General features: G+C 42.7%; 4 protein-coding genes across 7 annotated transcripts in view; 1 reads left to right on the top strand and 3 right to left on the bottom strand.

Annotated features, from left to right (window-relative positions):
* The window catches only part of slc44a4 (solute carrier family 44 member 4), a 13,713-nt gene extending 7,387 nt beyond the window's left edge, over positions 1-6,326 (bottom strand). The window contains exons 1-3 of the mRNA XM_079176139.1: positions 6,125-6,326; positions 1,544-1,592; positions 1,296-1,369 (exon numbers count right to left, since the gene is read on the bottom strand). Of these exons, the coding sequence (XP_079032265.1) occupies positions 1,296-1,369; positions 1,544-1,592; positions 6,125-6,164 (163 nt within the window). The 5' untranslated portion in view covers positions 6,165-6,326. The remainder of the gene's footprint in view (positions 1-1,295; positions 1,370-1,543; positions 1,593-6,124) is intronic.
* Positions 6,327-7,607: 1,281 nt separating this feature from the next.
* ehmt2 (euchromatic histone-lysine N-methyltransferase 2) lies at positions 7,608-18,076 on the bottom strand. 2 transcript variants are annotated; one of them, XM_079175456.1, is made up of 27 exons: positions 18,011-18,076; positions 17,747-17,908; positions 17,209-17,501; positions 16,891-16,954; positions 16,684-16,766; positions 16,452-16,592; positions 16,227-16,298; positions 15,511-15,631; positions 14,543-14,629; positions 14,181-14,317; positions 13,923-14,066; positions 13,499-13,821; positions 13,169-13,402; positions 12,713-12,795; positions 12,442-12,548; positions 12,054-12,176; positions 11,862-11,963; positions 11,620-11,724; positions 11,183-11,337; positions 10,873-11,040; positions 10,621-10,765; positions 10,441-10,518; positions 10,161-10,276; positions 9,904-9,990; positions 9,735-9,813; positions 8,416-8,591; positions 7,608-8,309 (listed from the first exon to the last, which is right to left on the bottom strand). In XM_079175456.1, the coding sequence occupies exons 2-27, from the start codon at positions 17,859-17,861 to the stop codon at positions 8,129-8,131; spliced, it is 3,519 nt and encodes a 1,172-aa protein (XP_079031582.1). In that variant the 5' UTR covers positions 17,862-17,908; positions 18,011-18,076; the 3' UTR covers positions 7,608-8,128. The 2 variants fall into 2 exon arrangements, with proteins under 2 accessions (XP_079031582.1, XP_079031581.1); XM_079175455.1 differs by having other exon boundaries at positions 11,183-11,355.
* A 1,400-nt stretch (positions 18,077-19,476) lies between these two features.
* On the top strand, positions 19,477-24,113 carry LOC306708200 (uncharacterized protein). The gene is given in 6 exon segments (XM_079175970.1): positions 19,477-19,630; positions 20,711-20,919; positions 21,017-21,211; positions 21,490-21,696; positions 22,058-23,119; positions 23,121-24,113. Coding segments are annotated over 5 exon segments (1,746 nt in total). The 5' UTR covers positions 19,477-19,630; positions 20,711-20,715; the 3' UTR covers positions 23,199-24,113.
* Positions 24,114-24,206: 93 nt separating this feature from the next.
* Positions 24,207-27,866, bottom strand: nelfe (negative elongation factor complex member E). Of its 3 annotated transcripts, none has more exons than XM_079175972.1 (11): positions 27,810-27,866; positions 27,259-27,344; positions 26,984-27,053; positions 26,614-26,759; positions 26,444-26,518; positions 26,059-26,096; positions 25,615-25,952; positions 25,307-25,451; positions 25,120-25,174; positions 24,564-24,666; positions 24,207-24,462 (listed from the first exon to the last, which is right to left on the bottom strand). In XM_079175972.1, exons 2-11 carry the CDS (start codon positions 27,331-27,333, stop codon positions 24,389-24,391), a joined length of 1,119 nt encoding a protein of 372 aa, XP_079032098.1. In that variant the 5' UTR covers positions 27,334-27,344; positions 27,810-27,866; the 3' UTR covers positions 24,207-24,388. The 3 variants fall into 3 exon arrangements, with proteins under 3 accessions (XP_079032098.1, XP_079032097.1, XP_079032099.1); XM_079175971.1 differs by lacking the exon at positions 27,810-27,866 and adding an exon at positions 27,627-27,674; XM_079175973.1 differs by lacking the exon at positions 27,810-27,866 and adding an exon at positions 27,422-27,437.

Below are 27,866 nucleotides of genomic sequence, written 5' to 3' on the forward strand. Positions count from 1 at the left end.
AATTAAGAGCTAATTCTCATTCATAACGACGACGGCAGCGACGGAAGGCAATGCGACTTTAAAAAATCACTATACTGATGAATTTGCTAGAACGTAAACTGTGATTTCTGAATAAGATATTGAGAGTTGAGCGGACATATAAAGGGGGTTTTGCTTGTGATAGTTTTATAAATGCATTAATACCAGCAATGAAAGGATGATTTCAGCCCAATGACAAGCCTGACAGGACGCACTTCAAAGTTTTGACTAACATCTCTCGTGTTCCTCCGGAGTTTGGTTTGAAGTCGTAGTCGACAAAAGCATCAGCCAGATGAAAATAATGTATCATGTAAATGTGCTTGTATTGTTTCTTCATGTGAGCACACACAGCCCACCACTGTTTCTCATATATCAAAGGAATAAATGTATTGTATTGTATTGTATCAACACTGGCCAGTAGACTTCACCACTTACAGCAAATGAAACGTGTCTAACTAATGCTTCTGAACGGCCTCCATTGAAAGAAATAACGGAGTATTTGTGACGCGCTCAGCCACTGACACACATATTACTTATCAGGTTGTGTTGACTCGAGATAAGAGAGAGGGCCCTGAGTGCTGGAATGAGTTTGATGACAGGGCAATAAAAAAAGCAGCTGACTGGATGTTCACATGGAAATCAGCTGTTAATAAGTGATAATAATACTCCACATATGAACGTATTTTTGATGATGATGACGATGATGATGAATCAAAGTATAGGTAGTGAGAATTACAATAGATGAATTCAATGATAAACACCGGAAAGCATGGTGTTATCTCTGGCCCAACTGTGGAGTGCTGGAGATGCAGCACAAAAAGAGTTAAAATAATATACAAACATAATCAAAACCCTTTGAGACAAGCGTCCAATGGAGGGATCAAATTAGCTTAGTGTGAGTTCAAAGACACACACACACACAGTCAGGTTCTGAGGTTTCAATGGAGCAACCGAGTTTTGAAACTTTGACGGTTGTAACAGCGTCGTTACTTCGCTAGTTAGGATCTACGTACATCCAGGAAGTCACTGTGGTAAACCCACAAACTGTCGTCTTTACACGTCAGTTTTTGTACGTTTTGAACAAACTAGATTAAATGTGTTCATCGGTGAGCTTCAGAGGAGCTGGTCGGTGAATTTTGTTGGCTAGCTGTTTTCTCCTGTTCCTTGAACAATTGGAATGGGCAAGAATGGACCAGAGAGGAGGTTTTGGAAATCAATGCCTGATTGTTTGGGGCGGACACAAAGGCCTGTGTTGGTTGTTGTCAGGTTACTCTCACCTAAAATCCCGACCACTATGTAGCCGAGGATGACCGCCATAAACAGGATGCAGCAGATGATATCGGTGCATCCTCTGAGGGAGGAAAGAGAGACAGCAACAGGTTCAAGTTAGCAGGCCGAGCTTTGCTTTGACGTTTGCCTCGGGGGGGGGGTGACAAATGTGATTCTATCAGTCAACAGAAGCTCGGCAAACAGACATTTTTGGGGATTAAAAGGAGTTAGTTAGCGGGAAATGGAACAGATTCACCTTTTCTTCATGGGTCCATTGAACATTGGGTCAAACTCAGCAGGTTCTCCTGGGAAAAGACAACAACATTGGGTCGCTTTTAATGCAAAGCAAATGAATCACAGGCGTAATCAGCAACTTCTGTGTTTGGGTTCAGATAGATTATTAAACATTAGTTTAGCTCGCTGTTACAATCTCACTTCAACTGCAATTCCCCCTCAAGGAAATGCCCAGCTGAATAAATCTTGAGTGCTGCACCTACGGAAATATGGGGAAGTTAGTGTGCGTTAAAAAAGTGCTTGGGTTCATTTGTGTCCAGCGCTCACTTTGGTCATCTTCTTCAGAGTTAATGAACTACGCTTCAAGTGAACAAGGAAGTACTTTTCGAGACGAGAGAAAGAGTCTTGTATTTTTATGGGTTGGTTACTCACAGGTGCTTTACAATTAAATGAGCAGAACAGAGGAGCAGCTATTACAGGAAATACACGTCTCATTGTTCTTTCCTGGAACAGAGTGAGCAGAACAAACAAGCTGCTTTGCATATGAACTAAAGAGAAGTTCGTTCACGTTGGTTCCTTCGTGGGCTGAGAGAGTAGAGAGGAAAGGATCGGAGTTGAGGCACCTGCATCGGCACAAGCACGAGCTTATTTTAATATCATTTGAATTCAAAGTCTTGGCTTTTGGAGGAGGGAGCGTGACAAGACGTTTAAATCATTTTAATGGGTTTGACAATCGGAAAAACTTGTTTGACGAGATCCCCAGCTAGAAAACATTCCTATAAATACAGCCTCACTTAGCCTCTGTTGCATTATCCAGCCTGGCAGGAAAAACCCAACAGACTACTGGGAGTATGTGATCACAAGATGATAATACAACAATTGAAATCACAGGGGAATCTGCATTTCTGTGCTCCGACACTAATAGAAAGCTAAAAGTGGTGAAATGTTGTGACAAAGAGCCCGAACGCACGACGTGGTAAAAAAAAGTGTACAGGTGCTAATTTGCGTAAGTGTTGGATTCCCATCTGATACATGCAAAATACTGACGTGCTTGCATAATTTGATTGGTCTGCAGGGACGGATGTTTAGAGAGGCAGCTCCCTGTGATGATTAATCTGAGTAACTAAATGATCTCCACTGACTGAAACTTAAACACAGCGAGCACACTCTGGCATCAGGACTGCTGAGTAGGATGCAAATATACAAACAGGATGCAGTAAGTTTGAAGCTTTTCAATCGCCTGAACACACATTCACAGTGTGGCTTTAATAAACTTTGACACCGAGGCCGGGAAAATACAAAAACACTTCCACGGAGCAGTGGTAGAGTGAAGCAATAATTCCACGTCTTAGATCAGGAGTTCTCTCCTCAAACCAAACTAATACCTGATGTGGATCTTATGTAAACAACAAGTGTAGGTCAATAGGCCGCCACACAAAGGCCCTTGCATTTGACAGACCGCACATCTCTGTAAATATCGACGCCTCTGTGCTGCTTCCTAAACACCTCATGCGTGGAATATAAGAGAAATGACTCGGGGCAGTGCTAAAATCTTCTCCACAAAGAAACCTGTTCATCGGCCTCTTGTCGTGCCGCGAGTGTCAGATTGCAGCTCTGCTAGGTATGCTGCTGTGTGTCTGGAGTAAAGGAGAGTACATGGCTCAGCGGGACGCTGTGTGACACAGTTTTTAAAAAAAAAAGGACATTTCAGTGTTTATGCCCTCGTAAAAAGATGGAGGAGAGCTTTAAACCTTTAGACCTTGAATCTCAGGCGGGGCGTAAGATGATACGTGAGAGGACCATCACTGGACCTCGGTCTCTTATTTTACTTTGTACAAGTTGGTGAATCAACAGTAACTCAAAACATTCGTCATTTGAATGTAATAATCCTGTAACATGTGGTTTATTACACAAACCACCAGGTTAATTGGTAACCTGCAGTATATACAAGACTATAACCCCGGGGGAAAGAAAGGAGGAAAAAGTTTATCGTTACATAAAAAGTGTATAATATGAGGGGAAGGGATGTATGCATTTCAAAGCGTGATTGATTTGATTGTCAAAGGTTTTATGTGGCTTTTGAATACTTCTTTGTTTGAACACGTCAAAGCCACGACAGCAGCAGAAAGGAGTTCTCGTGGTTAGAAACATTCAAAGAGAAAATAGAGTTATTTGCATTATAGATCAAGAAAAAGTTAAAATGCAAATTCCAACCATATTCAGTTTACTGTATGACGGAGCAAAGCGTTAATTCCTCACGTTTGTGAAGTTAAGACCAGCAAATAATTGGTGGTTTTGCTTGACAAATGACACTTAGTTGTTACCAACCAATCAGTCACCAAATACTCCCTTATTGTTTCAGCTCTAATGGAGAGATTTGCTGAATCTGCAGCTGTCTGTTAAATCATTCCTGATTCCAAAACCAGTTTAAAAAAAAAGAAGGAAATCTCCTTGACATCAGACAATATGTCTTTAATTCTTTAAAACCTAATGTAAAACATTCTCTAGAAGGAATATTTAGTTTATGTGATGAACCCCACTTTGTAAAAACCCTTCTGCAGCTCTCTTTGTACGTTAGCTACATTAACAAGCGTTGTGATTTAAAACGAGACGTCTTTCCCCCTTGTCGCCTCGAGCAGCTTGAACAAACTTTCTGGTCAATGATTTGCAGCAACAAACCGTCACACAAGTCACTGATTTCTCAACACTGAGTGTCTTCACATCTTCAACAGGAAAGCCGGTTGAAATGTGTCCAATGCTCCAAACAAGAACAAAACGCAGACATGTTGTACAATATAAAGGGCCTCAGTTAATGTGGCAACAACAGTCTGTAGTAGAAAGCCTTGTTGTGTTCAACAGAAGGATTTCTACTTCCTCGTGAAGGCTGCTACGATTGGAACTAGCAGGAAGTGGATTAACCATTAGAAATGGTGATGAGTTCAGGCTTTTCTTTTTTGTTAACAGAGGCAGTCACCGTGATCAGTGGACTGTCAGCTCCGACACTTCTGTTGTCATCGTGTTCTCTGATGTTTACATGAGCTGTTTGAAGAGACATGAAATCACATATTTACCTTCAGGGAGGGTTTGTTTACTGAGGTCTTTGCCAAACCTCCCAGACTGTCAACAGACTCGTGACTTTATATCGATGGAAACATCAATCTGCTGCTCACATGACAATGACAGCTTTCAAATGTTTTTGGGAAATATTTCAGCGGATGCAACTTTCTCTTCTGTGTGTTTTATGATTCTGTAGTTCTCTTTCAGTTTGTTTACATCACAACACAGCAGCCATTCAAACAGTCTGCTGAGGCTGCATGAGCTGTATCAGATATATATATATATATATGAATTTATGTCATTTTCAAGCAAGAGGAAAATAAACTACAAAATAAACTATTTCAAAATGTCACCTTGTGATGGGCATTTGTAACCAATTTCTTACCTGTTATAAATCAAACAATTAATAGAGAAAGAAGCTGGAAGATACATTTATTAAATGATGACATAAATGAATTAATGTCAATTAAATAAGCAAACGTAACAAAAATACTCAGATTCTAGTTTCACAATTGTCTATATTTTCAGGTTGTTTTCAGTCTTTTCTACTTTAACATCATAAAGGAAGTTAACAAATGGGATTTCTACCAGTTTGATACCTGAATAGCTAAGATGAAGTATAACGTCTTTATTACTGGCTGACTATTGTAACCACAACAAAGCAACGTTGCACTTTATGTTTCATGATAGGAACGTGCTCATTTAACAGCGTGGTTAGTATAAAGCAATGTTTCATGAACCTTTCTAAGTGAATCAATGTGTACATGTCACATGTTTCAGGCTTCACGTCGTCCTCCCATAGAAATTAACCTAAACCAAAAGGTGATTGTTGTTTTGTTATTTGAAGGGTTTTTAGAGACATGAAGTGGTGAAAGAATCCAATATTCTATAACAAAGAAAAAAAGAAACAATAAAAAACAAAAACCTATAATATATTTGTATAATTCTTATCCTCTGAGATTACTTGGCAGCCAACTCAAAGCTTCATATTTATCTTAAACATTTCTTCTTCTGTAGATCAGATGTCTGGGATGTTTTGGCTGAGCTATAACGCTATATTATGACATGATTTAATAAGTAGTTAGTAAACCATTAAACCATGTTTATTGAGGATAAAGCTGGCACTCAGGTGCAGGCGCTGACTCACAAACATCAGACGACAAGCCTACATTTGTCCCGAGGGAAAGATTTCATTTGGTCTCTCATAGACTGTAACGTTGACTAATAACTAGATTTAATGAGAACAAATCTGTTATAAACACTATCGGCTGATAATTACCCATGAAATGTAATATGACCGAGAGTAAAAGCAACCAATTAACAGTAACATATCCTTTGTCAAAATAAAACGTTGGCGTTAGTCGTGAAAATAATTTAGTAAAATCAATTATTAGCCTAAAAACGTCTTTTTGCAGCACAACTTTTGGAAGGAACTCAGTATGAGACAACATATTAGCCAAATAGTTGTAACGTTAGCTTGAGTTAGCTAACGTTAAACTATGTTTTAACAGTGAACCCTCTGAGGAAACAGGTGATGTCAACTCACCATACTCGGAGTCCGGACTTGTCTCCTGTTTTTTACCCATTGTGCGCCTTAAACCGAACCTCCTGCTTGACTTCTAGAACTCTGCTTCCTTTTCTTATAGTTTTAATAATGCAGCACGCTGTAACCAAAGAGCTAAAAGTGCGTTTAGAACGAGCTCCTCCGTGTCAGAGCGGCCTTGGTAACTAAGTTTGGAAATCTTTTTCTTCCTGGCACTTGTAACTAGGCAGTGACGACGCGAGCGCACCTGTAGAGGGATGCGCACCTGCGCGTGCTATCAAAGGTAGTTATTTTGAAAAGAGGAATCACTCTGATGGGATTGTAAAAACGTTCTCGTAGGCAAGGCTGCCTAATAACAGTGGTTACAAGTTTACTTTCGAGGTTGTACTTGTACACCTTTAGTAGGCTACATTGTATATTTAGATTAACATTACAAACTATTAATCAAATAATACATCTTGATATCGTATAATAGGTTGAGCTACCCAGCAGTATATAAAGTATTTTAACTTTGCTCCAGCTTTGCCAGCTGCAACATCAAAGTGATGTACACATTAATGCATCAATCACTATAATCCAGTAATGTAATACAACACATAAGTGAGATTTTGGATATTAGTCAACATAACAGAATATTGTTATACTGTAGTATTGTTACTTTCTTAAGTAAAAGATGCAAATACTTCTTCCACAACTGCCACAGACTTATCAGGGGCCCAAAGGCTCCACATTCACTGTGTAGTGTTTGTGGTAATCTGATTAATCACAAATCATTGTATGTATCAGTAAAAACGCAATATAATGTGAAATGATTGGGGCTGTAAGGTGACACCATCATTATGATCTGAACCCATAGGGGGGCTCTGTGATAAAATCTAGTTTTATCACCTTTAGCATTTCAGTTCATCTTGCTTTTGGATGTATATTATTTATGCGCCATCAACTTACCACAAAGTAATAACCAACTAATACATCTACGATGTACAAAGACTGGTAAAAAAATGTCACGATTTCAAGAGTCGGCCAATTCTAAAATCTTGAAAGTAGCTCCTCTTTAGACAACTTTTAAACTTTAGACTTAAAACACGAATAAGTGACAAAAAGCTATTTAATGACTCCGAAGTTTGGTTGGGAAAGTCCTTGGAACGTTTTATGACCAACTAACTGTTTTTCAGATAAGCTATATTTCTGTCTGTCAGACTCATTGTTAGAATCATTAGCAGAGTGAGACGTCTTCCCTTTCACATCTCTGACTGTGCCCAGTGCTGCATCCCGCCCCATCTCTCAGGCTTTGCATTGAGGCTTGTAAATGCCCCCTGCTGATAATACACCACCACCAACAGGCCACAGTCTTGATGAGAAATCACATCTGTCTAATTATTATATTATATAATCACACAAAGTTGCATAGGATGACGGTAAGGATACAGGACTACAAAGGATATTGTGAGCCTAAAAAGAAATGACACACTTACTACAAGAGCCCAAAGATCAACTCATGAGCTAATTTATTACACTAAATGTGATAAAGAAAACAATGCGTATAAAAATAAAGAAAATAACACTAACAATAATCCACAAAAACAATGATATACACAGGTCCTTATTGAGTCCAGTATGGGCTTCGGGTTGACCCGCTGCCGTACTGTGTCAGAAAGGCATTATGTTTGTTGGCACAACAGAAAACAGATATGTATGACAGTAACATGACTCCTAATGCACAAACCTCATGTGCCGAGACAAACAGACAGCGATATATACAGTAGACATACTGTATGTTCATAATCACACAGTTTAAAACATTTGTTTAGGCCCATGTCTTTTACCGTAGGGTACGTGATGAACTTTAACGAGAAAAATAAGGACATTTCAAGTAGAAAAAAAAACAAAAACAGCACCATGCACCAAACACAGAATTTTAAAGATGATAAAACCCTCCAGGTGTTTTTCCATTGTGCACATGTGAAATGGATGAGGTCAATCCAAAGGCCCCTTTAGGGGAGTTTTTTAGGAGCTTCCCAGCATGGTCATCCCACAGTCAGCTCCCGATTCTGGGAACGCCTCCAGTCGAGCCAGTCTGTTCTGCTCCAAGGCGATGGCTTCGGCCGAGTGCTTGCATTTCTCTGATCCACACTGACAGGTGAAATACTTGCTCTTAATGTCCCAAAAGCGGTCTCCATAGTCGAATCTAAAGAAAAAGAAAAAGGTAAAACATTCTTAATCACGGTTACGGCCCAATGGGGCTTCAGGCAGATATGTTGGTAAACAGCTCGCGATCAGAATAACTTTCTTACCCCAGCTCCTGTCCGCTGTGGATGTCTCTGGAGCTGAAGAAGGCGATGCGGGGAAATCTCAGGTCCTGGTGCAGCATGAACACACGTACTGGGATGAGGTTTGGGTCACACAGGTGGTTGATGAAGCGGCTGATGTTGCCATAGTACCGGGCATCAATACAATACACCTCCCCGTCCTTTGAAAAAAACAACAACATTGTGTTACACAGATCCCGATATCGAAACACTATCAGATTTATTGTAATGCATTAGTAATAGATTTTATTGTCTACCTTTTCATTTGTAAAACAATCTTTATGTTTGACTTGTTCTGCCTTTTCGTGTTGCAGTGATGCGGTGTGATTCTTAATAGTTTTAGACGTTCTAGTAGTGTGGCTCTATGGACTGTAGTGTCGTCCGGTCACCCACCACTTTGTGTCCCAAAAACTATTGGATGGATTGCCATGAAATTTAGCACAGACCATATAAATTAATAAATATTTTTCTATGCTACCGACATTTACGTCCCCCTCAGGGTAGCTGTGACAACATCTGGTCAAAGTGTCAATTTGTCCCAAACTTTGGTTTAAATACCTGTAAAACTACAAAGATTGTAAACATTAACGCATAACGATGCGATCATAACGATGCTTTGTCATGTGTTGTCATTGTGAGTGTGTTCACATGTCACAGTTGTTAGTATTTAGCTTGACGCCTCATTGTGCCCAAATACAGCTGATTAAAGCCGCCAGCTGCTTTAGACGCCATGTTTTGCTATTGTATGATTTTATTACTTTTGTCTTAATAATAAATAAAGACTTTCTACAACGGACTAGGATTTTATAAATGCTCCACACGTAACATTTTAATGGAGGAAAATTGACAATATGTGTAATCTGCATATGTATAAAAATCTCCCTCAAAATACAGAGAACCAATGAATACAACCCTCTTGTGTTTTTGGCATTTTCACAACATAAAAAAGTCAGATTTGTCAGATTTCAAAGAAAATTTGAGTCTGAGGCACACAATTAAAAAAATGATTGTAAAGTTACGTAAAGGTTGCAATTTTTTGAGACGGTCCTTTTTGTCTCTCAAAATTGAGAAGGTGAAATTGTAAGTGCAGAACATTTAGAAATGTTAGTTAAGAAAGGAGAGAGAGATTTTTTCAACACTGCGCCGTCCATCGAAAATGTTTAATGTAACTAAAAACCTAAAACACTGGAAGGTTTTTTGTCGACTGCATGGGTTAACTTCGGGCTAATTATTTACTTTATTGGTAATTTATATTTTGTTATACAGTAAATAAGTCATTTCATTTCTGAAATAAAAGGTTTCACCTTGTTGTCCAGGTCAAACAAGTAGGAGTCGTCTTCTCTAACATCTGCCTCTGCGTCAGAGATGAGCTCCCCGACGTATCTGTGTGGACGGAGGACAGAAGCTTAATGTCTAACCTCGGACTTTTCATATGAAAATCAACCTATTATTATGTGTGCAGTCCTCTCTTACTCGCAGATGAAGCTTCCTTGTGGAATATCCTGCAGAGCTCGAACTCCCCAGCCCATCTTCTCTGTCCTGTAGAGCTGAAGACGCACTCTGAGGGGGAAAGAAGGAAATGATGAGGGTTCAACGCCCCATGTCTATTGCCTTCCAGCCAATAACTTCACGAGGTAACCGAGTAGGTAGCTTTTCAAATGAGCGAAATCTATTGCTCCAATGATTAGTTGCATGTGGTGGAGACATTGTGTTAACATTAGAACTCTTACTTGATGCCTGCCTGTACCACTCTGTTCTTGCACGTTCGGTAACAGGAACACGCCATGTTGCATTCAAATATAAGTGGAGGCTCGATTTTGTTGAATTCCTGGAGCAGCCGCTGGTCCTAGAAAGAAATAATACAAGATGACATTAGTTTCACCTCCTTTAGTTTCTCATGCAACTCGTTTAAACCGAACTTCAATAGAATTTCTGTTATTAATTTCAGATTACCCGGATCTTTATTAAGGCCATAAAATGTGGCCTTAATAACGAAACGTTTCTATTTACCTTATCGTACCAGCAGCGAATACTGAGCTGTCCACAGAGGCAGTTACTAGATGAGCAGTCGTCGGTGCAGCTACAGTGCTGAAGTAAAGATAATTAAAAAAAGGCATGAGATAAAATAATTGTGTGTATGTAACAGAAAGAGAATCATGAAGTAAAACGAGAGCCCGATTCATCTTGTACCTGCAAGTGTGTAATATTGCGGTCTATGTTCATTGCTGAAGTTTCACAGTTTTCCGAAACATATTTGTAGTCTGAAGGACAGCCCTCGTCGTCCACGGCGTTCACGCACGGTATCGGCACGTTCTCATAGCCCTGCGCAATGTCACTGGGAGAAAGGAAGGAGTTAAATGAGTTAAGCAACAGGAAACATATCTGGTTAAGAAGAAGATCAAGTTCATCATTAGTCTCCATTAAAAACAACGCAACAACTACCTGCAGATGATTCTCTCAGTCCGAAGCATGCGATTGGTTATTCCCCTTCTCAGCTTCCTGTTGATCTGGAGCGCCACCCACACCGGCGTGTCGACCCGTGCCAGGCTGAGAGGCGTGTCTCCTTCCCTGTTCACGATGTCGATGTCTGCCCCTCTGGACAGGAACAACCTGCAGAGAAAAGAGATAAAAACAGTATTTTGTTGGTGTGTGTGGTAGTGGGTATATGGACGCGTGCTGCAGCTTCGAGGTCAAAGCAAAGGATACTCTGTTCATGGAATGAGTCTACGGCTCGTGATTGACGGTGACTCACGTGACACATTCCAAGTAGCCCTCTCTGGCGGCGATGTGGAGCGGCGTGTCTCCGTGCATGTTGACCGAGGCGAGGGAACAGCCAGAGTTCAGCACCAGCTCGGCTATATCCACGTTGCCTGCATACGCCGCCCAGTGGAGACACACGTTCAGCTCCTGCAGGGAGGGAGGGGACTGTTTAAAGTAATAACCTGAAATATTTTCATGCAACTACATCCATTTTGCCTTTTTGTCTCCGTCACCACTTGTTTACGAGACAATAAAGCCGAGATGGAACGCGGGTTGAAGTAAAACAAAACAAAAGGATGGCTCCAGGATCACAGAGGACATTTCACAGATCCAAATGAAACAACAAGTCAGTCTGATTATCAGGCAAGAAAACAAACACAAACACACACATACTTTAGCAAAACATTTTCCATGCTAGTAGAAACTTACCTTATCACTGATGGTGACATCAGCTCCTCTGTTCAGCAGCACTTTTATCACATCTACGTGTTTGTGCTCTGCAGACCAGATGATCGGCGTCCAGCCACCGTTGTCCTGAAACAAACCGGCAGGAAGAGTCGCAATTAAGCTACACCGGCCTCATTATGGGACACATATGACGCACAAACTGACTTTAATGGGAGACAGAAGGTTATTTGATGGCCTTAAAAGATTGCCTGTTCTTTCTTTACCTGTGCGTTTACATCCACCTGCCCCGTTTCTAGAAGCATGTTGACAATTTCCAGGTTTCCAAGCTTGGCTGCGTGATGGAGGCCGGTGTATCCATCCTCCTCCTGAGGACATAAATAAAAAGACTGAAGTCCAAATCAACCAAACGCCTGAAAGTTCACCTTTATGATTCTATTTAAGCCACTGACACTTACAACATGATAGACGGTGGCACCGTTCTGGATCAGGTAGTGAGCCACCTCAATGTGGTTGTTGATGATCGCTTCCAACAGAGGGGTCCTACGGTCCTTGTCCTGGGCGTCCACTTGAGCACCGGCCTGTCGGTACACAATCAAATATATTGCTTAATCTTAGGCACAAGACCAGGAGACTCTGAATAAATACACAGAATAATAAGAGCTGTGTTTCAAGTTGCATCTTGCTTTAAATAATGTCAGCAGTGATCCTGAACGCAAGTGTTGCAGAGTGTTATAGATATAGATTTGTTTACATTATTTTGAAAATGAACCTGCAATAACCTGCGATTATAGCCGCTTTACAGCATGTGTACTAATCACAGAAAAGACTGTCTCGTTTTCTCACCTGCACTAGAATGTAGCAGACTTCCAGCAGACCTCTCTGAGCGGCAGCATGTAGAGCCGAGCGCCTGTTCTGAGAGTCGGGCTGGTACGTTGGATCGATGCCCTCCACTGTGACACACACAAACACAGTTTTAATACACAAATATTGTACAAATGTATCATGATCTCGTCTTGTGATTAGAGGAAATGCACAAATGTACAACAATTCTTACACAAAATGTAAAACAAGATTTATCCCGACAAGACTAAATGAAAAGGGCAAGCCCACTCACTCAGCATGAGCAGGACTCTCTGCACTTCTCCTTGCTTGGCAGCAGGGTAAAGCTGGCGGGGGTGGAACCTCAGTTTCTTCCTCCTGGCAAATCAAAAACAGGGTTTTGGTCTAAACTATTCTGATGTCCACTGAAAGCTACTGTGTGCAACAACAACACTGCAACATGCAGGTTTTTTTCTGTGGCTGCAGATGAATGGTGTGTTTGAAACAGCAGGTTAGTAGAGAAGCTGAAATTGGGATTTTATGAACAGATACTATTCATCAGGTCAGCTGCTGCAGATCAGATGCGTTTAAATATTCTAGGGCAACACAAAAATGACTAAATATGCTTCCTCTTTGCATACTTTAAGAAGCCGTTGCATTCAAAGCTCATTTTTAAACAGAGTGTTTATCTAGTCCACTGTTCAATCCTTTAACCTACTGTGACTGAAAACAGTAAAATCTAGACTCCAACCTCTCAGTGTCCTGTGTGAGAATGGCCTTCTGCAGCGACGCCCTGCTGGGCCCCGGTGGAAGTGCACTTGGGCTGACGGGTTTCCCATTTGGCATACAGAGAGAGGGCCCCACGCTGTCCACTCCCTCCTCTGCCGGGGGGATGGTGGCCACAGTTGCAGCAGAGCCGACAGGCTGCGGAGGCTGCTGCTGCTCCACCGCCAGCGTCACCAAGCCGTGACTATGCATGCGTGCGCTGGAAGAGGCAGCGAAGGAGAGCACAGGTGTGAAAATACAAATTTTCTACAGTTTAATGGAGCCAATTATTCCCTCACACGTCATCCGATCCTACCTGACGGGTCGCTCAGGCATCTTCCCGTCCTTCATCCCTCCCGTCGAGGCCGTGAGGGAGGGCGCTGTGGGGACGGAGGGCGGCAGAGACGGGGTGGTGGTGGAGGAGGCCGACATGGTGACGACGGTGGTTGCGGAGGCTGTGGCTGAGCTGAAGGAGGGGATGGTGACCTCCTGGGCCTCGGAGGCATCTTCACCGCAGTGGGGACAGAAAAGCATGCCGCCGCCGTTTGCTCTGCTGCGCCCGCTGCCCAACACCGTCACACAGCCCCGGTGGAAACGGTGAGCGATGCGCTGGTCCGGGCAGCACTCGAGAAATGTGCCCTGAAAGAGAAGAAAGTACGATATCAAGGAGGGAGAAAGAGGAGAGGAAGGTAGGATATAGAAGGGGAGAAAGAGGACAGTAGACGGTTTAAACCCCTTACCGCTATGCAGAAGTATCCACACCCAGGGCAGCAGTGGTGTTTGACCATGTGTGAGCGATGGACGTCACAAAGCACCATGAGGGAAACCCGACTGGACGGCCGCATGGTCTCCCCTTTTATCGTCCGATCAGTACAAGCCCTCAGCTGACAAACAGAGAAGAAGAGACACGATTACACGGTTAGAGATGTGGCTGAAAGGAAAGCGTTACAAACTACCACAGAGACACTGCCCTGCTCTCCACATCTACAAAGACAAACCTCTCCATTGATGCTCTCGGTGGCCATACACTGTCTGCTGACGCGGTGGCTGGTGCTGTCGACTCGAGGAGCCTCCATCCTGCAGCTGCAGAGAGGAAGCTCCTCCAGCCGCTCTGTGTCTCCGGCATCACTTCCTTCTGGAGAGGGGAGAGAATCGTTTGAGACGCTAATTTATGGTCTAACGGCAACAGTGCTAACACAAAAACTCCAAACCATCCCTTTAAGAACAATAAATACTATTTTCACTGTCCCAAAACCTCTCTTTCTTAGGACTGAGACTTTGTTTCATACTACCATGATTATAGAGGAAAAGATTTTCAGATTTTCAACCAATTCATATTAGAGACGCATCGTAAACCTACCGTGATGAGGAGAAAGTGTCAGACTGTCAGCAGCAGCGATGTCCAGAGCACCCAGGGGAACCTCTGTGTACTCAGTGGGCCTTTCTGCTGAGGACAAACCAAAGCACAGTAGTATAAGCACTGGCCATGACAGAAACAAGTTGGAAAAATATGCATTCTAATGAGTTAGAAATGCTTAAGATACCATACAAATAAAAAGCAATTCAATCCTCTTATAGCCGTTACTGTTTTACAACACTGAATCAAAAGTATTTCTCAACAGGAAAAATGTCTACCCTTGTAATATCTGCATATTCACGCCTCTCAAATCAATATGTATTAGAGGTATTTTGGCAGCTGTTACTTGACTGTTTGTGGACAGCTCTGCATCAGCTTCGCACATCTGGACACAGCATTTTGGCCATATTCTTCTTTGCAACACAGACTGTGAGTGAACAACAACTTTACAATCTTTCTACAAATTCTCAATTTTCTAACTCTGTACCTCCTCCAGAGACCCCACAGACGGTCGTCATAATGAGTGCATTTCTTTGCATACACACACACACACACACACACACATCGTTTTACCATTTGCTTTCCATTTTTTGACGATCCTCTTAACTGTACTACGAGGGATATTCAGCAACCTGGAAATTTTCTTGCATCCTTCCCCTGACTGGTACTTCACAATAATCTTGTCAAGAATTTGTTTCGAGCTTTTCTTGGTCCTCATGGTCTTGTTTATAGCCGGACATTGACAAAGCAATGGTGGCAGTTTCCGGACAGAGGAGGATTTAAGTCGCTTGTCACACCTTGATTAGACACAGGTGATCTTCATTCAGCTTGTTAAGTGACCCCAACTTGCTGCACCAGGGAGGATTTAAGTGGGTCATATGTATTTTATGTAGAAGTATTTGTAGAGATTCATTCTAACATGATTCAATGTTGTTATGGAGAGAAACCCCCCACTGGGTAATGTCGCTCACCTTCCACCGTCTCCACCACATCAGCTGTGCTTCTCTCCTTGTTCTGGTCCGACTGCAGCCAAAAAGACTCCTCGCTCTCATTTCTACGTTGGACGGCTCCCTTTGTTTTGCACTCCGAACTCTGCAAGGGAGAAATTCTGTCTGAATATAAAAATGTGACATTTGTGACGGGTAGAAAAAAAAAAGGGTAACCAAAGAAAAAAAGGGGGGGATGTGGAGTTGCAGTTTCGATGCGTCCTGCTGAGCCGTTGACCACGTGGCAGCGCAGCGCAATGATTGTATTGTGAACGTGCACAGGGATGCGCACACACACTACATGAAACACATTCCTGCCACTGCTTTCCTGCTATTCTACAGTCGGTGACGAAAACAAACCCACAATTTTAAACAAACTATTTCCGGCTTTGGAAATGCATGCAACTTGTTTGTTGACCTTAACGATACATACAGAAGTCATTTGGGGGTAAGACTGTATGTAAACATGAACTACTGACATTTTAAAGTGCTCGTTGTGTTGCAGCTAACTCAGTATTCTAGTGAGATATCATCTATGTCAGCACAATCCTCACTCCCAAGTATGTAAATGTGACCGAACTACAACTTTTTGACTGTAGCTCTGAGCTAAAGGTGGCTATAAAACAAAGTAAGAGATTAGTATTGTTATAACTAGATTAATAAATAATTATCAAGCAAGTAAAGTAGATAAAATCACTCACATGATCTGACATGTTCACTGACCCCTCTATGTCTTTAGTGTGCTTTCTTGCTTCTGCCACACCATCTTCAAACTAAAGAAGAAACAAATTGAATAGAAAAATGATTACCAAGCAGAATCATGCAGCACATAAACATGCTATATAGCATTATGCTTGATAATATGTGCATTTGCTGACAGTGAGAGATCACTTTTAGTGGACAATAAGTAAATCTAAGCATCATACCTTTTCTGAATCTCGAGTGGACGGACTGGCGATGTGAAGTTTCTCCACTACTTCCTCCTCTGTCTTCACCACGCTGCCGTTGCTCTTCTCTGGTGGGGTTTTGGTAACAGACTCCATCTTTTTATGGAAGAACGGTTCTCCCTGAGTTTTGAAAAAAGATTGACATAAATCCTGTTACATGTAAATAGATTGAGCAAATGGAAATGATGTACCGGCGAAGACATAATCTTACCACAGTTTGAGCATTTTCTGGAAAGTTCTCAGACTTCTCAGGTGTGCCATCGGATAACTGACCCAGTTTTCTCCTTTTTGCTACTATTCGAAACACGACAACCCCAACGGAGGGAATCTTAACTTATACGAGACACACCGACTCATTTATATTCATAGAAATCTGATTATTTTATGCAGTTAGTGTGAACATGCTAGAGCCACTAACCAGTTTCAGAGTCGGAGGATCCTGACGGTGTCACGGGTGCAACAGGTGCATCAACTTGGCTCATCTGTGAAACAAAAATAGTCAGTGACTCAAATGGTCATGACAAAGTTGCAACAAAAAGGACTGAGCCACTACTGTACAGTGCATTTTGTCAGTGGCTGAAATATTTCTGCATATTTTAGAACACACTTTAACTCGGGTCAAGCATAAAAAAGGGCCAATGCAACGTCACATACCAAATGCTGGTACAAAACCAGGACAGAAGCACACATCTCATTGTACTTATATAAATGCTAACCACTTGCTGTACGGGCTCACCTGTCCTGGTGGAGGCCTGTTCATGGTCTTGCGGGCCCGGTGGATCTTGGTTGGGGCAGGGGAGACAGAAGGAGACGAGGAAGCTGTGGCAGAGGATGAAGAAGAGGAGGACGAGGAAGATGAGGAGGAGGAGGTAGGGGAGAACGAGGAAGGAGCAGGTGCCAGGACGGATTTACTACTGCCGGGTCCAGAAACGCTCATCTTTGCTCGGCCAGGAGACAGCGCTGACGACGTGGAAGGAGAGGAGGAATGCGAAGAGGAGGACACCGAGGAAATGGACTTTGCTGCGTGTCCTGTAGGAGGGAGGTAAAAGTGATTACTTTCTTAAAAGAACATTTTAAAGCGTATCAATTCATATTAGTATCACTTTCAATCTGATACAAATAAAGCTTTTATTCTGAGATTTTTTTTATAACATGAAAAAAACATGAATTTATGATGCTGGATCAAACCACCTTAATTTCAAACTTACGACGGAACTATATTAGGTATATCAAACGGAAAGTCACCGCTTCAATAACATGGATGAAAGTCTTACCTGCTGCCGGTTTGGTTGGGGAGGAGGCAGGTGACCATTTCACTGCCTCCTCTCCAGCTCTCAAAGCATCCTTCCCAGGCTGCTGTGATGACAACATTGATGGTATACCACCCATGGGCTCTGTCTTGTTGGCAACAGCAGCTGTGGTGGAGGCTGCATTATCTGGAAAAGGTAATAACAACAAAATCACACACCAGTTCTGTGATATTTGTGTACCAAAAAGGCATCAATGTCAAACATTAGTATATCTCGCTGTCGACATACCTTCCTTTACTTGACTTGGTCCGGCTAACGACTCTGCTAGTGTCTCCGAGTCATTTCCTCCGGGAGGCTCCTGGCAGAGAAACAACAGATAGCAGATAATGATGTACACAGCTGGACACGTTCAAACACAAAGTCTAAGGAGATGTTACGTGCTATGTAACATATAGTCTTCAAAGGTGAACTATGTTGTGCTAAAATGTGTATTACCAAAACTTGTGCTACCTCAAGATTGACAGTGTCTTTGTTTTATACCAGGTAAGAGAGAGAGAGATTTATTGAATGTTTTCTTTCTCACTGGCTTGCCAAAAAGTAAAACAACATTTAACAGGAATACTATGGATAACTGTCCTGTAATAAAGACAAACCAGAAAAATATATTCTGGTTATATAGTAACATTAATTAAACAAGCAGTTTTTAAGGATACTTTGCACACTGTATTATAGACAAATGCTGTCAGTTAAAACATGTTTCTCAGGTTTTAGTCAATACTAGCGAGTACCACATATAGTTTGTTTTTCCATCGTAAATCAGCATGACACACACCATACTCGTTTAGTGCATCTCATTTCCGCCTTCTCCATTCCATAATAAACACCTCAACCAATGGCTGATCCTCTCTGTTGTTACGTCAACTGCCGCGCCATCAGTCAATCGACCCATTCATGCTTTTTACCCAATTCAAAGCGACAATAGTCCGTGAACTGGAACGGAATATAGTCAGATTTGACACACTGACTGATTAAAAATGCTACATTTTCGCTGAAATTATCGAATTACTAGCACAGTGTACACAAAAGGGCAGTTTGTGTCAGCATTAGCTTTAAAAACTGGTCTACGTTTAGCTTACAACTTACGAAATACAATACCAACACCGCAGAACGTGATGAAAAGCAACGCAAGACGAGGGACAATGGTCAATGAATCGAGAAAATAATGAAAACACGAAAAACATTTGAGCAATTTAATGTTAGTCAACACAAAACGGTTACAGGCAAACGTCAACGCAGCTAGCAGTGTAGCACAGCTTGCAACAAAGAGCTCCTACAATCGACACGTAAATACATTTTGCATCATGGCAGGCTGCAGCTTTACTGGAGTGTTTTTGTTTCGTATGCCAACGCGTTTACACGTAGTTAAACTAACGTGAATCCCATTGTTTGTCAGGTTTGTGTTGCAGAGGGTTTCCTACCTTCGTCGTTGTCTCAGATGCCGACATGTTTCGCGAGGCGCATCAATGTAACGTGCTGCGTAACCGTAACGTGCCGCGTCACCGTCCCGAGCCCCGCCCCCCCGTGTCCACTGATTTGAAAACAACTGATCAGAAGTCAGCGTGCGTACTCAGATGTAAATACTAACTACAAGGAGAAGCTGATTCAAAGTCAGTTTAGTGGCTAGAGACCATCACTTTGTATTTGTTGTCACGAGACGCCTTCCTCCAAAAAAAGAGGCCAAAAGTAAACAGAAATCGAGGTTGTAACGTTAGCTCGTAGCCGTAGGGATGAGGAAATACAACGGTTAATTAACAGCACATTCATCTACGGCTGTCCTGCTCAAACAAACACAGATCTGCTTTTATTTTTAGAAAGTCCAGAAGACATTCAACACAAGGAAAAGCAGAGGTGAGGGACGGAAAGTTTCACGATAACTAGGGAGCTTTTGGGTGTCTCTATGTTTGGTCAGTAGCATATAGACGATGTAAGCTAACTTAAAGCTAACGGTAGCTAACATTCAGACAAGTAGCTAGGTGATGTTAGGCCACAAAACAAAACAATTGTGTTATGATCGATTTCAACCTTTAACGGAAGTGGACTCACGTTAAATAGTCTCATTTTATTTAACATAGACTCCACTAACGTTACTCTATTGGTCTTAAGCTGTCCTCGCGCACACACGTTAGCTAACGTCCCTCAAGTCAAAACTAACAAATAATCGATAACATGTCGATATAGTGACGTGAGACACGGTACCGCCTAGCTGTAATGTTAGCTGGGCGGAGCAATATATCGATATCGTGATATGAGACTAGATATCGTCTCAGATTTGAGCTATCGCCTGAGTGTTAAAGCTGTTACAGTAGCTAAATTGAAGTCATTTTCTGTTACCAGACTTTTCGATTATTTACCCACTGAGTCACTATATCCACATTACTGACGATGCATTATCAAAGATCTCATTGTGTAGGTTATATATTTTGTAAAAGCACCAATGATCAACCCCACAATATTGTCACAATATCAATCTCGTGGTATTTGGTAACAGTAAGCTTTACTGTATTGCATTAAAGAAGTATAACATGTAGTAAGTAATAGATTCAGTCTGAGCTGAAATGTCTCTTTTCATGGTCTTTAATGTTCAACCTGAGTTAAATGACCATTAACTGGTTATTTTTGTTTGGCCATCATCACATCATTATTTTCTTTATTAATAGACCTCATCACTCACACATAGCAGCAAATGTAGATTATATACATACTGTGGTAAATCATCAGTATACATGTCTATAATATCACCTCATTGTTGTTGTTGAAATGTTGAATATTTTAGTTATATATTAGATATTTGACTTTTAGCAGTTTTGCTCAACTCAACCTTAATCCACAATTTTGTACATGCTTTTTGATCTTTAATTCAAAAGATACAAAGACCACCCCACTGAGTTATTTGCAATTAATATATTACCCCCCCCCACTCCCCTTCAGACAAGATGGAGATGCTGTGTTTCCGGTTACCGGGCCACGGGGACACGACCCTGAAGCACCTGAATGCCCTGAGGTCCCGCCAGCAATTCTGCGACATCACCATTGTGGCCAGCGACAACCTGACATTCAGGGGACATAAGGTGGTGCTGGCTGCCTGCTCGCCCTTCTTAAGGGACCAGTTCCTCCTCAACCCGGCCCCCAAGCTTCAGGTAGGCAAACGTCAACGCTGTCAACACAGTCGCCATGTCTTCTATAGCGCTCTTCTTCTGTGCTGCTTTATGTTATTTGGTTCACATTGTTACCCAGGTGTCGATGCTGTACAGCTCCACAGTGGTGTGTGATCTGCTTCAGTCCTGCTACACTGGCGTCCTGCAGTTTGACCCAGAGGAGATTGTCAACTACCTGACCGCCGCCAGCTACCTACAGATGGAGCATATTGTGGAGCGCTGCCGAGGAGCGCTGAAGAAGTACGTGCATCTAAAAAAACCCAGTTCACCGAAGGTAAGTCATCTAAATGGCTATCATATTCATTCTAGTTCAGTTTATAAATATTTTGTATAGTGATGAAAAAATGTGTTTATATTAAATTGGTCATAATTTATAGACTGCGTCGGGGGGGGGGTTTTAATCAAACTTGTGTTTTTATTCCAATTTGATCCTAAGTTGTTGTATGTTGCGGTACTTCTACATTTTGCACATACAGTAACACTTCTCAGCTCTTTCATTGCTTGCGGTGGTGCAGTTTTCATCCGTTTCCTTTCCTCTTTACCTTCCTCTAGATGACTTTAGAGGAGAGTCAGGCCCGACTATTGATCGTCAGCGGCAGCGTTCATTCTGTGGCCTCTCCCCCCGCTAGCCGACCCTCCCCTGTGCACTCACACAGCCCTGCGGTGCGCTCGGTGGAGGAGAACGGTGGCGACGCGTCTGCTGAGGGCAGCAGTCAACACCACGATGGAAGTCGCATGCTGGATGAGCAATGCGTTAAGGTTAGTGTGGGACCATGGTACCTTTTTAATCTCCATTGAATTTACCAATCTACACTGTTCATATCATAACAATAATATCAACTTTATTCATATAGCAAAATGCAAAAAACTATTAGATGACAAGAATAATTTAACAGTATGAAAGTGTTAAACATTTAGGAGCATTAAAAAAAAGAATAGGATAAAAACAGATTCCAATTCAAACGTGAGGATTTGCTGATTCTCTCTTTATTTTGGGGGTTTTGGGCTGTACGTTGGACAGTGCGAGCAATTTGTGGAAAGTTTGGGAATTCAGATTTTCTAGACTAAACAAATCTTTGACAGCACCACACACTTCGCTCAGTCTTCATTTCTGTTACAGCCGAATGCATCGGACGAGGAGGAAGCGGCCAGACAGGAGAACTGTGAAGTGTACAGAGTGTACATCAACAAAGAGGAGCAGATGAACAGAGACGGGGAGGAGGAGAGAGGAGCTCTCTCGTATGGATCTCAGGATGCGTGTTACCCAAAAACAGAAGGTGTCGTGATGGGAGGAGAAGGCGGCGAATACGACTTGATTCCAACCGAAGAGGATCTCAGTGTGGCGGGATTTTCACTGGAGGGGCTCCGCGCTTTCAGGCGCATGGTGCCCGAACCCAAAATTGGCCGGGGCAGAGGGAGAGGTAGGGGGCGGGGTTTTAAGAGGAGACGGTTGGTGTCATCGCAGGAAAAAAGACCCCCAGGCCTGACTGGGGCTCACCACCAGGATTTGTGGTACCTGGCGGCTGCAGGGATGGAAGGGGGTTTTGGTTTGGACCACAGCCAAGAAGGGCTCAAGACGGAAAACTACATCTCGGTGGACCTCCCCAAGTTTGACTTCGGCATGGGTGAGGCGCGGGGAGAAAAGGTCTCGCCAATGGACGGCAACGGCTTGGGCCAGTACGCCCTGGTGGAAGCCAGCTGCGGCGCTGGTGAGGGGAGTTCAGGTCTGACGGCGGACGGAACAAACGACGGAGGGGACGAGTCCGTCGCGGTGGTGGGATCCACTTCAAGCGTCACCGGGCCGGTCATCTGCGAGCACTGCGGCATGACGTTCCCCTCCGCCCACTCCCTAGCCATCCACTCGCGCTCCACCCACCTGCTGTACGCCTGTCCCTGCTGTGGCAAACACTTCCACCACTCTGCCAACCTCACCCGGCACATGGAGGTGCACCGGGGCACCGGCAAGACCCACCAGTGCCCCCTGTGCTACAAGATTTTCACCCAAAAGTCCACGCTGATAGACCACATGAACCTCCACAGCGGCGAGCGACCGCACCGCTGCGCGTACTGCAACGCCCGCTTCGCCCACAAGCCCGCGCTGCGACGCCACCTGAAGGAACAGCACGGGAAAACCACGGGGCAGAACTCCCTTCACGAGCAGGAGGAGAGGGAGAGGGAGAGGGAGAGGGGGGGGGGGGGGGGCCGGCGGACTAATAAGGGAGGAGGAGCAAGAATGCCTGGTTACCGAACAGGTGTCATAGGCCGAAGCCTTCGAGGCAGTCAAGTGTCTGAATGTCTTAAGCTCCTCAGGCTCTGCAGCTCCCTGCATCCAGCGGGGAGGTCAAGTCTGTGGGGTCACAATCCCCATGTGGATATTAAAAGGGACAGTTGTGGGATTTGGTGGCATCTACTGCCACGGTGGCCTTCAGGTTACAAAAAAAAAAACCCAAAGGCCCCTAGAGGTTCGGATGAAAACATAGTTGTGAATATTCCCTTTCTGCCAATAGAACACCACCGAAATGCTACACACTGTACCTTTAAGCACGTGCTGGAAACTGATTGAGGCCTTTTAAAATGTCAAGACTGTGAAAATAGTCCTTTCATATATGAAATGTTTTTAATTTGTATAAAAGTACACATACTCAGTGTCTTATGTGGATAAAAATGACTTATGAGCACCCTGTTACACTGAGACAAGAGGCTTTTTTTCCACACCAGGCATTTTGACTCGTCATAGCACAGGTGTTACTAGTGACACCAACGACGGCGCTGTAAGCCAGCGTGCACAATACCAGGACCTGGAAACTCAAGCAGCTAAATGGAGCTGTGCTTTACATACTGTGAGATGTCCTCAGTGACTAAAGTCCTGTTGATTTCTGTGTCTCTTAGAACAGTTTCTTTAGTTTGACTCAGAACTGTAACGTTAAACTTGAATATATGTACTACACGTTCAGTACGATGACCGGCCACAGTTCAAAGAAAAGATGTAAATCAGTGTAAATAAAAGAATTGGAAAGTCTCCTCTCGGGTCCACTCACACAGGTGTTTTTACTAATGTTGACTAATTAGACAGATTGGTAGTGTCTTCAGACTCTTATCTAATGTGACTTGTTCCTCTGTTGCAAAATGTTCAGGAAATCTGTTTTTAAAGTGGGATTTTTAAGGATTCACACACTCACTTTCCAAAGCTTGCCTCAGGTCATCCCTGCTTTTCTGTTAATAAAAAAAAAACAAGTGTGTTGTTGACACGAGGCTCATGTAAAACTCACTCAAGGTAACAATGCATGAAAACTTTTTATTGAGCTCAAAACAGTATCTCTAGTTTCGTGAGCCACGCAGCATCACCTATCGACCGAGACAACACAAACACTTTAAGCAGCTGGCTAACATCATTAAAACAAAAAACCTGAAAAGCTATATGTCAAAATAAACAGATTTTTTGCTTTCCCAGTCAAAATATATTTTCAGTGTACACGACTTGATTCCTCTTGTCCCTGTAGGAGCCTTTTGTGCTGTTCTGCACAGCTGTGAAAGAAGAGAGACATTGCTGAAGGTTAATCCGCACTAAGCAGACACACGAGTGTCTGATCAACGTCTACACAAACAATAGAGCGCTCTGTGTTTACCCAGCGAAGCCCAGACTGATTTCCCGGTGGCAGCATCCAGCATGGGCTGCTTCCTGGCGATGCTGACTTTGACGTGAATGTCTCCCACCATGGCCCCGTTCAACTGAGAGGCAAAAACAAAGCGGTTTCATTTCATTATAACTTGATTTATTGGGCGGCGCCGATGACGGTGTTCACTGAGAAATAAAAAAAAACACAGCTTTATGGGTATCTCCTCGCCTGGAGACAACCATCATACTTAAGTCTAGTAATAATTGCTCAATAAACCCATTTTACAACTGAGCAAATTCTTTCCCCAGATTATTAGATTACTATACTATATTTGGCAGTTTCTCAATATCACATCTATACTAGAAATAAAAAATGTACATGAAACGAGTTAAAACGAGTTTTTCATTAATTTATTCTTGTAGTGGACGGCTGAGTTGGTGATATTACACGTATATATTTAGTTTTAAAATGTTTTGCTGAATCTTGTTTGTTGCTGTGTTTTGGAAGTTGTGATATAATTACCAGTGATTTTATCACTTTTTTTAATATATAGGATAAAACCAACCTCAGCTACAGCCTGGTCTGCAGACTCCATCTTCTCGAAAGTAATGAATGCACAACTGGAAAGAGAAATAAAATTAAAATAAAGCAGGAGAAGACAGTCTAGTATATGTACTAAGACAGCAACACATTCATAACAGTCGGCAGAGATGACCACTATGTTCCCACATAGCTGTTAAATGACTCCATACTTGCGTGGGTTGTCCATGGAGAGGTCGATGATGCTTCCATGTTGAGAGAAAGAAGAGCGCAGGTTGTCCTCGCTGAGCCCAGAGCCGTACACGTACACCGTATTGCCCTTTCGCACCCCTCTCCGCTCTGGGTGGGAATCTGACCCTGGGAATGAAAGTATAGGAGACAGAGGAAAAAATCATGTTTGTGGTCCGGCACGCACCACCACACTACATCCACATTATGACTTTGCTCTGCACTGCATTCTTCTCGACTGATAACTGCATCTCTGAATCTGTAAGGATGTTTCCTTTGGTTGGTCACTCACGTCTGAACGGTGCATCTCTTTCTCTGTCCCGTTCACTGTCTTGTTCTCGATCCCTTTCTCTGCTTCGGTCTCTTTCTCTTTCCCGGTCCCGGTCCCGGTCTCGTTCTCTGTCTCTGTCTCTGTCCCTTTCCCTTTCCCGGTCTCTATCTCGGTCTCTATCTCGTTCTCTATCTCGTTCTCTGTCTCGTTCTCGGTCTCGTTCTCTATCTCGTTCTCTGTCTCGTTCCCGCTCTCTGTCCGGCTCTCGCTCTCGTTCTCTTTCTCGGTCCGTTTCGCGGCTGGATGACATGCTGCCTCCCTCCTCCTCATCCCGGTATCTGTCGTTGGAGCTGACAAAGCTGCAGGGGGGGCACACAGGTGACATGTTGTTACAGCCACGGATACTGACCGTCAGTGTATTAATCAGGTTGTTTTGCGTATTCATTGTGGTTTTTGAGACATTACCTCTCATAAAGAGACTTCCTGTTGGCTCTTTTCCCAGACTAGGAGAAGCACAAATATGGCAACATCAAAATAAGCTTTTGTTTTCCATTTGAGTGCACTTTAGAACGCTACAACCTTTTTCTCAATCTCTATAGTCGTTTTCAGACCTTGAAATGTGCAAATGTGCCTTTTTAACACTAGGACTCACCATTGACAGAAATTCTACATACAGTATTTTGATTTTGATTAGAAAACACAAGCATGAATGTGTCATAATCAGCTGCCACAACAAGACGTTAACATTTTATTATTAGTTTTTCCCGATACTATTCTAAATTTGAGGATTTGTTGCTACTCGAGGGTCATGTTTGCAGCCATGTTTTATCATGTTTGACATCCACTATACCTCAGGTTGTTCTTCGTCTGCAGAAATACTCCTTTGGAATGGTAAGAAAGCAGGAATCTGGCCTTTCTCAGGGTCCTATGGCAGATAAAGAGCAACAATTAAACAGATTAACATACAAAACAAAGCAAGAAAACAGCTGAAACAACACCGTTTGAGGAATGTCAGCTCACCTTGAGTTTAATTTCCAGCATTCGAGAGCGTTTAAAGCCAGAGTTCTTGTTCTCTGACTTAATGGCACTGATGGCGCCCGTCTTGATCAGCATCTTCGCTTGCTCTGTCGCCGTTGCGGTGTCAACAACAGGCTGGTCCGACAAAGCTGTTATGGAGCAAAGTGTGAAGTAGTGATTACTTGTGTCACTCATTTGTTTTCATTTGCCTTCTTCGATTGTTGTGAACAGGACATATTTGTACATGCAATCAGAGTCTCAACAGGAGTCATTGTGTATATGAATGAGTAAACACCAGGTGCGTTTCAGTTAGCTGAGAAAAAACAAATGCTGATGTACACAAATACATTTAAATAGAGTCAAATGCACTTACTCCGTTTCAATCCACCCTGGTTTGTCTGGTTAGTTGAACTCTGCTTCTTCAAGGCAAGCAGCGCCTTTTTCTGAACAGACAGGTAAAAAAAAGTTTAGTGACAATATTTAGTTTCTTAAAAGACATATTTCAATGTGGTTCTCTGTATGGACTCCATAATTGGGGAATTCAACACATAGCATTAAAACAGATGTGTTATTGTCACACATTCACGTCTTTACTCACAAGTCTACCACAGTATTAAAGGGTGAGACAGCAACCGTCCATTGATTTACCTTTTTCTTGAGTCTTGCATATTTCTTCTGCAGAGCCTCTTCTTCCTCCGTCAGTGAACTTGGAAACACCACCATGGTGAGAACAGCTAAAATACAGAGAAGTGCATTAACAGCTGGTAACCAATACAGGCGTAGTAACACAAAATAGGCATTAAAACTGTACTTTTATTAGGTTCACAGCTGCTAGCCTCGGTAGGCTAATAAGGTCTCCAAACACGACTTCCTTCCAAGAGACTATACAAGTAGTTAGTTAATTCAGACCACATAAAGGTGAACTACCAGACGACCAAAATAACAAAAAAAATGCATAGGTTCTTGAAATGACTTTGTATAACAGTTAATAGCTTTTATCTAAATCATTCACTCACCAAACTAAAACAGAGGCGTCTCAACAAAAACACCGTCGCGTGTGTATGACGCCGCGGCTGCTGGTCGCGTTATTGTTTTTTTTTATCAACAACAAAAACATTTAGCAACGCACACAAAACGACATCACCCCAGAATAAAACAATGAAACACACACTGTAGACAGTCTGTGATAACACGCTTACAGTTTAGTTGGTATTCTTTCCCTCGTAGCTAGCTTAGCTTAGCTAACGCTAGTTTAG

Source organism: Pholis gunnellus (assembly GCF_910591455.1).
Source record: "Pholis gunnellus genome assembly, chromosome: 16".
NCBI classification, from domain to species: Eukaryota; Metazoa; Chordata; class Actinopteri; order Perciformes; family Pholidae; genus Pholis; species Pholis gunnellus.